The sequence below is a fragment of the Durio zibethinus genome, chromosome 11 (assembly GCF_047325235.1).
Source record: "Durio zibethinus cultivar Kanyao isolate XHJ-2024 chromosome 11, ASM4732523v1, whole genome shotgun sequence".
NCBI classification, from domain to species: domain Eukaryota; kingdom Viridiplantae; phylum Streptophyta; class Magnoliopsida; order Malvales; family Malvaceae; genus Durio; species Durio zibethinus.
This window is the reverse complement of record NC_143172.1, coordinates 21,856,653-21,869,339: the sequence shown is the minus strand read 5'-3', so window position 1 is coordinate 21,869,339 and position 12,687 is coordinate 21,856,653. Positions and strand designations below refer to the sequence as shown.

The window sequence follows — 12,687 nt, the reverse complement described above, 5'->3', positions numbered from 1 at the left end:
ATTTTATCTCACCTTTATCGTTGCGTTTGCATCTAAATACATATCTTATTAATAATTTTAATCTTATTATTATAATATCTAATCTCATTACAACAATAACTAATTTCAAAGCTCCCACTATCTTTAATCTTACTAAAACTATTCTTACTGTCCATCCAAATAGTTCCTTAGTGGGATTAGTGACAAAAATTTTTTAAAATTATGTGTTTTAGATAAAGTTTAAATAGTTTTCATTGATACAATTTATTTATTGTTGAAACTAGCAATTGATTCTATATCCATTCCATGTAAAAAAAAGTTAGCATTGATTCTATCAATTATCACTATCATAGTTAAAAAAAAAAACATTTTCAGAAATAAATATTTTGAAAATTCGTTTGCATAATCGAATGAAAGGCCAATGGTTGAATGATATCTTAATTATATACATTGAAAAAATGTATTCAAAAGTATTAATAACAAAACTGTTATACAATATTTTCAAAATATAAAACTGCATCAAGAATAATTGTAAAATTTTTACTAATTATTACTAATATGGAAGTTTTAGTTTTTTTTAGTACTATTATGTTATTATTACTGTTTTTTTTTATAATTTAATATATTTGAACCAAACCCCCATTAAATAAAATTTTTGACTCGATCATTAAGAGTATATATATATATATATATATATATATATATATATATAGAGAGAGAGAGAGAGAGAGAGAGAGAGAGAGAGAGAGAGAGAGAGAGAGAGAGAGAGAGAGAGAGAGAGAGAGAGAGAGAGAGAGAGCGAGGGGGGATAGGACTAGTTATTTCATTCTAAAACTAATAAGTTTTACATTATTATATAAATTTATTGTATGAGTAATATTTTAACAAACCGATCATTGAATTTAACAATATAATCGTATCCATTGTGCATGAAAATTTTCATATTGATCCAATATTTCTATCGTATTGATTGAGAATAATATATTTTTCATTACATATATAATTGCTAAATTTTTTATATCAAACAAATAATTAAATATTTTTAATTAATTCAAAATTTGTCTAAATGAATAAAGTATGAAATATAACGTTTAAATTAAAAAATATAAATCATATAAAAATTTATGAAAGGGTGTAAAAAAATTTAATTTTACATCAATATAAGTAGATCCCTCTTTATATATATATATATATATATATATATTTGTTTTTCTTGTCTCTCTCTTTCTTGATAAAAATGTAACCAAGATTTTATTTTTTTTGTGAACTTTCTTCCTTTACTAGAAAAATTACTCGACTACATCTAGATTATAATTTTTTTTATTTTTTATGAAATATAATGTTTTAATTTTTTAATTTAATAACAAATTAAATATTAAATATTTTTTAGTCTTTTTTTATTTTGATTTTTTATTTTTGTAAAATATAGTCTTTTGAAAAAAAAAAAAAACTAAGGCTCAATTATGTCACTTAATTACAATTGGAAAGGTGTTGGCTTCTATTTCTGTTCCTCTTAAATTGATCCTTATTTTAAAATGATAAAATATTAAGTTAAATAAACTTGATTAAGATTTATTTAGTATATGTTCTTAAGTTTTATTATTTTTTGTACTAAATAATATGTTTTTCAAAATGATATTTGATTTGAAAAATATCTTGAAAAATTATTTTAAAAGATTGGTCTTAATGTTTATGTCAAAAATAGAAATTTTCAAGATTTACAATTCTTTGTAAAATGTTTTTTTAAAGTTTAAACAAACATTTCTTTATGTTTTTGTATTTCTCAAACCAAAGTTATATTTAAAGATTATTTATTTGAGCTTAAATGAAAGTTCAATTGTTATTTTTAAAGTGAACTTATTCAACTTGGACTCAATACAATTTTGATAATATTAGTTTTGAGAAATGAATTAACTTGAAAAAGTTGTTTTGTAAGAACAAATTTTTTAATTATTGAATTTGTTTTATTTTTTTGTATTGATTTACAAAGTTTTAATATTTGAATTTTATATATATGAAAATTTTTTAAGTTTACTTTTTAATGGATCAAACAAAATCAAACTCTAAAATTTTTAATAAAAGATTTTAAATTTATACTAAACATTACGCCGGTTGTTTAACAACTATACAATGGGTAATTTTGAAAATTCACTATAATTTTTATATATTGAATTAGATGATGAATTTTATATTGACCGAAAATACCTTAAGTTTAGTTTCTAAATCTTCGAACGGATCTTCATTTGCAATTGTATAAATTAAGACATAATCAAATTAGTAAGTAGAGTATAAAAAAAAATTTTGTTTGAAGGCAGTCGATGCACTATTCATACGAAATGTCTCTTAAATAAATTTTGTAAAAATAGATCGAACTCTATGAAAATGGATCGATCCATTATAACAATCAATCTTTTATGAAAATCGATTGATCTATACTGAAAATAGATCAAACCCCTTATAAAAATGGATCTATCCATTCTATTGCGATGGTCAAAATTTGAATGAAATTCAATAACCAATTGATTCCTTAATCGACCCAATCGATTACTTCACTCTTAAAAGAAGAAAAACATACATTTTCATTTTCCAATCTTCTCCAACAACTATAAACTCATTTTCTCTATAAATTAGACATACCAACACATTTGTGAAGTAAGAGAGCAAACACCAACAATCCTTATGTTTATTCTCTTAAGATTTCAAGAACATTTTAAAGATTAGAGCTTTAATTCTTACCATTATGGTATTCAAATTATATTTGTTTTTCATTTATCATTCTTTGTACTTAAATTAAGTAAACACTTAACTTTTGAGAGGTCTTTCATAGTTTGCAAATTCTTTTGTGTTCAAAATGGATTTTTTTTCCAAGTGGTGAGGTATCCTCTTAAGTGAAATTGATAGGATTGGATAGAATCCTAAAAAGGTTTGAGGCTACTAGTTTGACCTTGAAAATAGAGATTGTATTTTGTAAGAGATTTTTCAATTAGTGGACTAAGCTTGGCTAGAAGAGTTAAGAGAAAGAACGTAGATGCCTTTGCAAAATGATTGAACCTCTATAATTTTTATATTTAATTTCTCCATCTTTACTATTTTATTTTCATTATTGTTTATATGTGCTTTAATTTTTTTTTATTATTAATCTCATCAAATTTTCATCAAAGATTTTATTATTTTAAATTTCTCATTCAAATTTATTAAAAGTCAATTTTGGGAAAGAATTTGGAGACAATCGAATTCATTCCCTCTTAGATTGTTATCTACAATTGAGCTAACAATTTTAAGTAAGGGAGACTAATTCAAAAAAATTGTATAGATTAAATTCAAACTTAATAATAAACACTTGACAATTCAGCCTACCAGTATAGTATTTACCTATTACCAATATTGATCAATTATCAAATTCAAGCCAATTTACCCATGAAATAAAAGCCCATTAATATCATTACCATTCAACTTAATTTTTAAGGGAAAAAATGAATAATTTTAATATGGTATGGGGGACATTATAGTAATTTTGACCAACGATAATACGAGGGCTTTTTTATAATTATGGTTAGAGAGCATTATAGTAACTTTGTTCAATTATGGTAAGAGGTATTTTAGTAATTATGATAGGAGAGACATTATAGTAATTTTAGTTAATTATAGAAGGAGAGGCATTATAGTCATTTTGGATATGTGTCATTCAATTGTCAAGTAATTAGAAAGGGCATTATGGTCATTTTTAAGGGAATTACTTTCTTATTATTGTGGAGATGTTAAAATTTAATATGTAATTATAAAGCAATTCAAAGGGCATTTTTATAATTATGGTAAAAACGTATTATAATAATTTTGACCAATTATAATATTAGGGGTATTTTTATAATAATGGTAGGAGGGACATTATAGTAATTTTAATCAATTATGATAAAAAGAGTATTTTCGTAATCATGAAAAAAGTGATAATATAATAATTTTGGCTATTTATGAAAAGAAAGTTACTATAATAATTTATATGATGTAATTAAATATATATATATATATATGTAAGGATATTTTTGTAATTTTGATAAAAGATGATATAAAATGCCATGTGGCAACGAATTATGAAACAACAAAAAAGGTATTAATATAATTTTGTTGAGTTTTATTTTTAATTATAGTTATACATTTCCATGTCATTTTCTCTTGTTTTAAGAGGCATTTTCTTTTTAAAAACTCTTTGGTGAGAAAATTAAAATAATGAATTAGATTCACTGTCGATATATTAATATCAAAATCAAATATACCTAAAATTGCTAGTCATATACCAAAAATATGTTTGGATGTAATATTGTGAACATCTTTTTGTAAAACCTCATTAGCTTACAATTAATGTGTAAAAGGTTTGATTGAGTAAATTACCTTGATCTAACTTTTATTAAATTTTTTTTATTTACACTTAATGCTTGAAAGTGTGCTAAACTTTTTATTCTTTACCATATTTGACCAGTTTAAGGATTCCTCCATATCCTACTTCCAAGCATCAATTTCCAATCCACTATTTTTGGAGCATTATGGATATTAGTTTAACCGTGTAAGCATGATAGTTTTGTTTTGATGATTAGGTTATCAAGATTTAAATTCTGATTATTGAAATTAAGAATTCAATACTTTACCAATAAATCAGGGACTTGTTGGTAGATAATAGTTCTTTTATTTGGTTTTTCATGGTTTTATTAATATTGCTGTGTTCTTTAGTTCAAGGATAGGTAATTTTTTAAACTTCTCATATAAATGTTTGCATAATTTGTTTAAATTTGGGTAAAAGTCTAATATATAAATTATAAAAGCTATCTTTAATTAATTTTACAAGGGATAACTAGCAATGTATTAAACAAGTTTGACGTGTAGATTTGGTAAAAACACTGTACTCTTAAAAGCTTTCAGAAGCTTTTCCAAGAAATTTTTTGTTAAAACTTTTAAAAGCTTCTCCAAGAAACATTCAAAGATGAGGAAAAAAAAAAAGGCTGAAGCTTTTGAAGAGAGAGGCTTTTAAAGATTGATATGAGTGAAAAAAAACAAAAAAAAAAAAGAATAGAGCAATAAATCAAAGGGAATGAAGGAATCAAGGAGAAAGCTTAGGTTAAAGCTTGTGATGCTGCGTTAATGGAGGTTCTGAAGAAGTTTACAAAGAAAAAACTAGAACAAAAAAATTAAGGGAGAATAAGAAAAAAAGTTTCTTTCCTAGCTATTTTTTTTTTATGGTTTCAATACATGCATTGATCGGTATGATTTTTCATATTTTTTATACTCTTTTGGTATCCATAAACTTTATTCTCTTGGGTAGAGTTAAAAAAATACAGATCTTCATGAAAACCCTTACAAGGAAAACCACAATCCTAGCGATCAAATCTAGCGACACTATTGACAATGTTAAGGCCAAGATCCAAGACAAGGAAGGTATATTCCTCTATTTTTTTTCGTTTTCTTTTTCATTTCGTTTCCACCACCTTTTTTTTTTTTTTCAGGATTTGACGATTTAGATTTTCCATGTAAATTTTGTCATGTATATTACCAAACCAACAGAGATTGATTTTTTTTGAAAAAAAGCTTGAAGATGATCGTACTCTTGCTGACTCTAACATTTAAAAAGGTAAATATTGCTAATCGTAGGCCTTGTTTGATTCTCAAGAAAAAATCATTACAAATTTAGACAAATTATGTTAAAATTATTTTTAGTTTATATGTTTCTATATTGAGCAGTGAATCAAAGCCATAAACATGTGTGAGTAATGTTTTTGTTATTGGGAAAATGAGACAAAGCGGTGAGCAAAAATTTATAAGAATAATTAGAACTACTTCAATTAGCTCTCGAATAGTGTTGTCTACCTTATCGATCAATACTCCATAATCTTGTAGGATCTTAATGATGAGAGCTAAATAGTATTCGTGTTATCGCTGAATTTTTTTCCTTAAAGTACTGAAATTGGAAAGACTAGGATTTTGAATTTAAATTTTGGACCTTTTTATTTCTGATTAGGTGTTTATTTCAATTTAATTTGAATGTTTGTGTGGAATTGTGTAGAATCAACCTTGCATCCGGTTCAGAGGCTGTATGATGGCATTATTGAGCCTTCTTTGATGGCATTGGCTAAGAAATACAACTACGATAAGATGATTTGCCACAAGTATGTTCCCCTTATTGAGCCTTCTTTAATGGTACTTTTTTAACCCTTTTCTTTTAAATTATCCATATTATTTTATGAGTCCCAAAGTATACCATAAGATGTAAATGACATTTCTTTCTTTTTCATTTCTTTTATAAAATAGGCTTGCATTTAGTATTGAAATTTTTCTATTATTTATTTCCATACTGGAAATCATACTATATATTTATATATTTATTGTAGGTGTTATGCTTATATGCACCATCGTGCTGTGAGCCTGTGTATATCTTTTACAGATATTGATGTAATGAGTGGAGCAATGCTGTTTATCAAAGAAAACTTCAAAATCACATCAGTTCTAATAAAAATCTAAGTTGGTAACTTGAATGTACCTTTTTTATCAAAGTAGCTTGAATGTATTTTCACTCATAAGCTCACTTGCCTCTAGCAAAACCTCATATTACATAGGTACGCTTTACACAATTGTCCTAATAGCAACCACATTCCTACAAAGTGAACTTCTAATGGGTTTTGCACTTTTTTTCCCATTACTCCTAGTAGGCTCATATTGTTGCTAGGATTGGCGATGGCTATTCACTCATGATTTCTCTATACACAGCTAAAATCTCCCCTACTATGAAATGTGGGTTCTTGACTTCCCTCCCTAAAGTATTAATCGCCTTTAGAATCCTTCTTAGTTAGCCACAAACATAAATTGGAGACTGATGCTTGGCTTCACAACAATACCGACTGTTGTAATTGGATTAGACATTTTTTTTTCCTTTAGTTGAATGAAGTTTTTTTTGTCCAAAGGATAAAGAGAATAAGGTTTGGAATTGATGTTTGCTAAACCTAGATTTGTGGCTATATAGGTTGATTAACCTTTAATGTGTTTAGCAACACCATTAACACTCTTGGAATTATGTGGAAAACATCTTACATCTTAAAACTTAAAGACTATTATGAATGGAGGAATTGGTTTTAAGGTGTGTGCCTAGATAATAAGGTATGGTGCAAATCAGAGAAAGTGCCTCACAGCCTTTAGAGGCATAAGATACCTTTATTAAGGTGCATGCCTTATGCCTTTTGAAAAGCACACAAAAGACTTGTCTCACTCAACTAATTTTATTTTTTATGATTGTTTATTTATAATGAGCTGTACAAAAGCAATCTCTGCTGCACTATGTAAATAAGTTGTTTGCTTATAGTTAAATAAGCTATTTGCTAATTCGAATAATAGGTATAAATTATTATATTATTTTATTTAGCTTATTATTATTTTTTAATTGGGTTGATTTTGTTTAGTGAATCTAAGATTTTAGACTGGGCATTGAATTGTATGAAATTGTTAAAGTTTTGGATTTGCTTTTAAGTGAACTTATTTTCAGAGATTTTTTTATAGATTATAATTAAATATTATTGCTTTTATTATATTAAATTATATTTGTCAATATATCTACACACTTACAATCTCTATTGCATTATGTAAATAAGTTGTTTGTTTGTAGTTGATATTTTTCCCCCATTTTTCAGCCTACAAATCATTCCCCTAAGGATTTAACCAATGGTAATAAGCCCACATCAATTCTTATAACTCACATTTAGAATTTTTTCTAGCAAACCACACTTCAATAGGTAAGAATTTAGGCTCAGGACAGTCATTTTGTTGATATAATACTTGTTTCCCTTATAGCTAATGATGTTCTCACTAGAGTTTTTTTTTAGAATGTTAGGATCTTATCGTGAATTTGTTGAATGCCTTGTAGCCAATTGAGGTTATAGATAGTTAGTGAAAGATTGGTCTTTCTATCACATTACACTCACATGGTTAAATTAGAAAATACACTATTTATTAGTATAGCAATCAATTTCTAATTTTTTTTTTTTGTTCAACCTTACAAAATGGAAAGTTACTTTCTTTACGCTACTATGAGGTAAATATTCTCAGACATACCTTTAGTACTAGTGATTATTAATCATATATTGAGTTTTGAGTATAAAATTTTTTTATATGCCTTAATAAGGTTTTCTAAATTAGTGTTTCAATCATGGATTACTTGAAACAATGTCATTATCAACATAAATGCTTAATTAATCTAACTATAACTAATGTGGAATGTCTACTACTGATTTAGGTATGATCAAATACTTTAAAAATTGTTGAATTCTTGAAAGATAATATGCGAATAAATGTTGCCATAACAATGGCACATAAACATGTGGCAGTTATGTGTGATAGCTCAACAGTTTGCACTAACAGTTTCTTGGCTAGACTTTTGCACCATATATGCTATTTTGGTATGGTGAAACATGTTAAACTTGGTACTTTTGAAGGATCTGGACTTGGCATGGATTCAATGCTGCCATCCATTAGTAAATATGATGTGAACAAGTCACATACCAAGCTTTAAATTTCTTTTAGGTGAAGATTATTTGGGAGTTCAATATGTAGAATAAATGTTTGGATTCATTTTTATCTTGGCATCAATTTTTGAATTAATCTATGTACAAGTTATCATTTTTGTGAATAAAAAAACTACAACCCTTGATTTAACTCTCACTTTAATACTGTATTTTTTAAATCTATCATACATTGATTGTATTAAATACTTTTATAGGTAGCAAATCACTTTTAGAAATGAAATCTTACATCTAAAATTAAGGTATGATGCTTTATAACTTAAATTGCTTAGTTAATGAATTTTTATTATATCATGTCTTTTATGAAAAAGTTTAATTTATAAAGTTATCTAACATAAACCTGTAAAATAGCAAAACCATTATATTTTCTTAAAAAAATGTTTTTGTTGCTTTTTGTTTTTTAATTTGTACCATTATTTTAAAGATAAGACCTATACAACTTTGAATTTGTTGTATTTGTCAAAACGAAATTTTTCAATAGATTGTTAATGTATTAGAATTCCTCAATTGAAATTTCTTAAAGTATGAATTTGTGTTTGGTGTAGGAGATAACATTCGTTGCTTAATCTGCTGCAAATATTTTCCAAGTAAGGATGAATGAATTCACCTTGAAGATATTTTGAAAATGTACTTTTACTTTCAAAATTGAAGTTTCAATGGTATAATGAATGAAGGACATTTTTTAATCTAATGTTTTCGTTGGCTTTGTTGTATTTCTCATTTTAGTGATGTCCTTGACATAGTGAGGATTATTAATGAAATAAATGTAATATATAAAAAGTAATAATGCCCTTAAAGTAAGCTTTTTCTTTTTTTTTTTAATTTTTTGTCACTTTCATCTTTTAGAATTTTTTTACTAATTTATGCTTAAAAATTATATGCTTGAGTCACTTTAACATATTGTATGTTAATTCAAAGCACAATTTCTTCTATTGATGAAACTCAACATTGTTAGTTTTATCATTATAGACATCCCCGTGATTGATAAATCTACCCCATTCTTATTAACTCTTGACTGAGTATTAACTCTCAATTTTTTATAATCTTATAGCTGATAACATTTATTGTTCTATATATTTTTTTATTTTTAAAATCATTGATTTTAAAGCTCTTAATTGAAAAACAACAAACCTTAATCCTTGCACAGTCTATATTTATTTTACTTGCCCAATATATTAACAATTATATACTATTGTTACAATAATATGTTACTCAAGTACATAATAAACATAATAAACATAATAATAATAATAATAATAATAATAATAATAATAATAATAATACAGCCCCATGGCGTAGTGCTAGTAACCTTTTAGTATATTATTAAGATTTTCTAAAAATCCGTAAGGCTGAGTTTTGTTAAAAATTTGACTTTAAAATTTTGGATAAATTTCACCTAAGCCCTTCATGTTTAATCAAAATTCAATCTAAATTCATTAGTTTTAGAAATGGACACCTCATCCAAAATGGTTAAACCATTAACAAAATTTGAATAATTACAAAATTATCCAAATGTGAAGCTAAAAAAATAAAAACAAAAAACAAAAGATAATTAAAAATAATAAAATTTCAAACACAAAAAAAAAAAAAACCAATAAAAAATTTGAAGAGAAGAATTTGGGAATTAATTTAGGGGGATTTTCTTAATGAAGGTACCAAAGACAAAATGAGAGAAAGAGATTGATTTCTTTATTTTTTGTGTTTCTTTTCAAGAAAAGAAATTAAATGGAGGAAAATAGAATGTTTTTAAGAAAGAAAAGAATTAAATTATTTTATTTTATTTTGATAATGCAATTTTTTTCTCTTTTTATTTTTATTTTTTTATTTTTTATAATGCAACTTTGTTTTTTTTGAAAAAAACAACTTTGAAAATAGAAAATTTAGAAATGCACAAGAAAACTTTAATTAAATTTAACAAGACAACAAAAAAATCATTTGAAACAACAAAAAAAAAGTTTTCTTTTAATTTTAATTTTTTTAATTTTTGGAAAATGAACTAAAAGAAAAACTTATCTTAATCTTTATATTTTAAAAAAATGAAATAAATGAAAATTATAAATTAGTATTTTTTTTTGCTATGGTAAAAATAATTAAAATTTTCATTTTTAAATTGAGTATATCAAGTTTTTTTTCATTCAAAAACATAATGGCCTTTACAGCATCTTCTTAATAGATTTTTTAATATTGGGTTAATGACAGTATCAATTTGTCGAACCAAATTGATAAATTTGAATGAAATGTCTATTTTTAAAATTAATGAACTTATGTGGAATTTTAGTTAAACTTGAAGGACTTGGATGAAATTTATTCAAAAAAAATCTAGAAAGGTAATTGATCTTTCTGTGGTGGACGTAATAGTTCCTTGTGTAATATAGTGTCATAGAAGCATGTTAGCCTTAGGAGTGTAAGTGAACAGAGCTTTCGATAAACTGTTTGTGAATATGTTCAATTTTTGTTTGTTTATTAAACTTAACAAACAATCTTGAACACCATTTGTGCATTTGTTTATTAAACGAACCAAATACAAACAACTGTTTCTTTGTTCATTTACATTTATGAACAAGCTCGTTTAAGGTTCATTTAAAACTCATTCGTTTATTGTTCGTTTGTTTGATAACAATAAGGGGACATTTGGTTCGGGGGAATCCAAACATTTTCCTTCAAAATCTTACTGTTGAATATTTGATTCTAATGTTTAGTTCAGGGTAATCTGATTTTAAGAAAAACTGATGGATTCCCAATAGTACCCATAATCTTAAAATTAAAAACTCACATCTCCCTGTGGTATTCTAGGATTTCAAGGGAAAAGTAACATTATTTTTAAATTTGACTTGACTAAAAAATTATGAAATAGCTATTATCATTTTGAAAAGCATGTCTAAAAATGAATGAAAGTCAATTATAGGCTTCTGTTGATAAAAAAATTGGTTTATATATGGCATTTGACATGAAAAATGCCTTCAATAATCTTTTACAAAAAATTGAATGGGGTTATTGCAGGTGTTTTTGGTAAAAAATACCTTGAATAATCCCTTTAATTTTTATGAAGGGATTATCCAAGATATTTTTTGAGGGTTATTGAAGGGATTTCTGGCCAAAAATACCTTAAATAATCTTTTTCAATTTTTGTTGAAGGCGTTTCTGGTCAAAAACGTCTTAAATAATCCAAAAAAAATTAGAAGGGATTATTAAAGACGCTTTTAACAAAAAAAAAAACTTGAATAATCCCTTCTAATTTTTAATTGAAAGGGATAATTCAAGTTGTTTTTAGTCAGAAATACATTGAATAATCTCATTCAATTTTTTGTAAGGGATTATTGAAGGCGTTTTTTAGCAAAAAACGTCTTGAATAATTTTTAAAAAAATGGGTGGCAATTATTCAAGGCGTTTTTGACCAAAAATGCTTTGAATAATCCTCTCATAAAAATTGAAAGGGATTATTTAATGCGTTTTCGATTAGAAATGCCTTGAATAACCCAAAAATGCATTGAATAATCCCATTCAATTTTTTGTAAGAGATTATTTAAGGTATTTTTCTAGTAAAAAATGTTTTGAATAATCCTAAAATAAATGGGAAGCGATTATTCAAGGCATTTAATGTTCACGAACAATAAAATTTAATTTAAACAAATTGAACACAAACAAAGATGAACATCTTATTATTTAAATGAACCGAGCTCGAACACAATTAACAAATCTCTTACCAAACACGAACTGAGCTTAAACAACTTTAAAAATAAATGAACAAATTACGAACATATGTTCATCCGTTTATGTTTGGTTTATTTACAGCCCTAGTTAGCCTTAAATTGATTATTTTTTGAAATAATAAAAAATTTAAAGTTGTTTTTCAAACTAAAATAGTTTTAGATTTTTATGTATTTTTCAAATAAAAATTTACTTTAAAAATTATTTATTTGATTTTAAATGAAAGATTAATTGTTGTTTTAAATAAAAATTATTTTCTTTGGACTCAATATAATTGGGACAATATTATCTTTGAGAAGTAAATTTTTTATGCTTAACTTAAAACATAAATCTAATTGATATTCAAATAAAATTTATTTTCCTTGTATTTAATACAATTTTAGCAATATTGATTTTAAGAATAAGTTTTTCAATGATATACTTGACCAAAGCTTTTTTTTTTTTCAAA

General features: G+C 25.3%; 1 protein-coding gene across 1 annotated transcript; it reads left to right on the top strand.

The window, feature by feature from the left end:
* The first annotated feature begins 5,109 nt into the window (after nt 1-5,109).
* LOC111290253 (ubiquitin-ribosomal protein eL40 fusion protein-like) lies at nt 5,110-6,418 on the top strand. Its single transcript, XM_089768733.1, has 4 exons — nt 5,110-5,115; nt 5,307-5,403; nt 6,029-6,162; nt 6,407-6,418. The coding sequence occupies exons 1-4, from the start codon at nt 5,110-5,112 to the stop codon at nt 6,416-6,418; spliced, it is 249 nt and encodes an 82-aa protein (XP_089624859.1).
* Nucleotides 6,419-12,687: the final 6,269 nt, after the last annotated feature.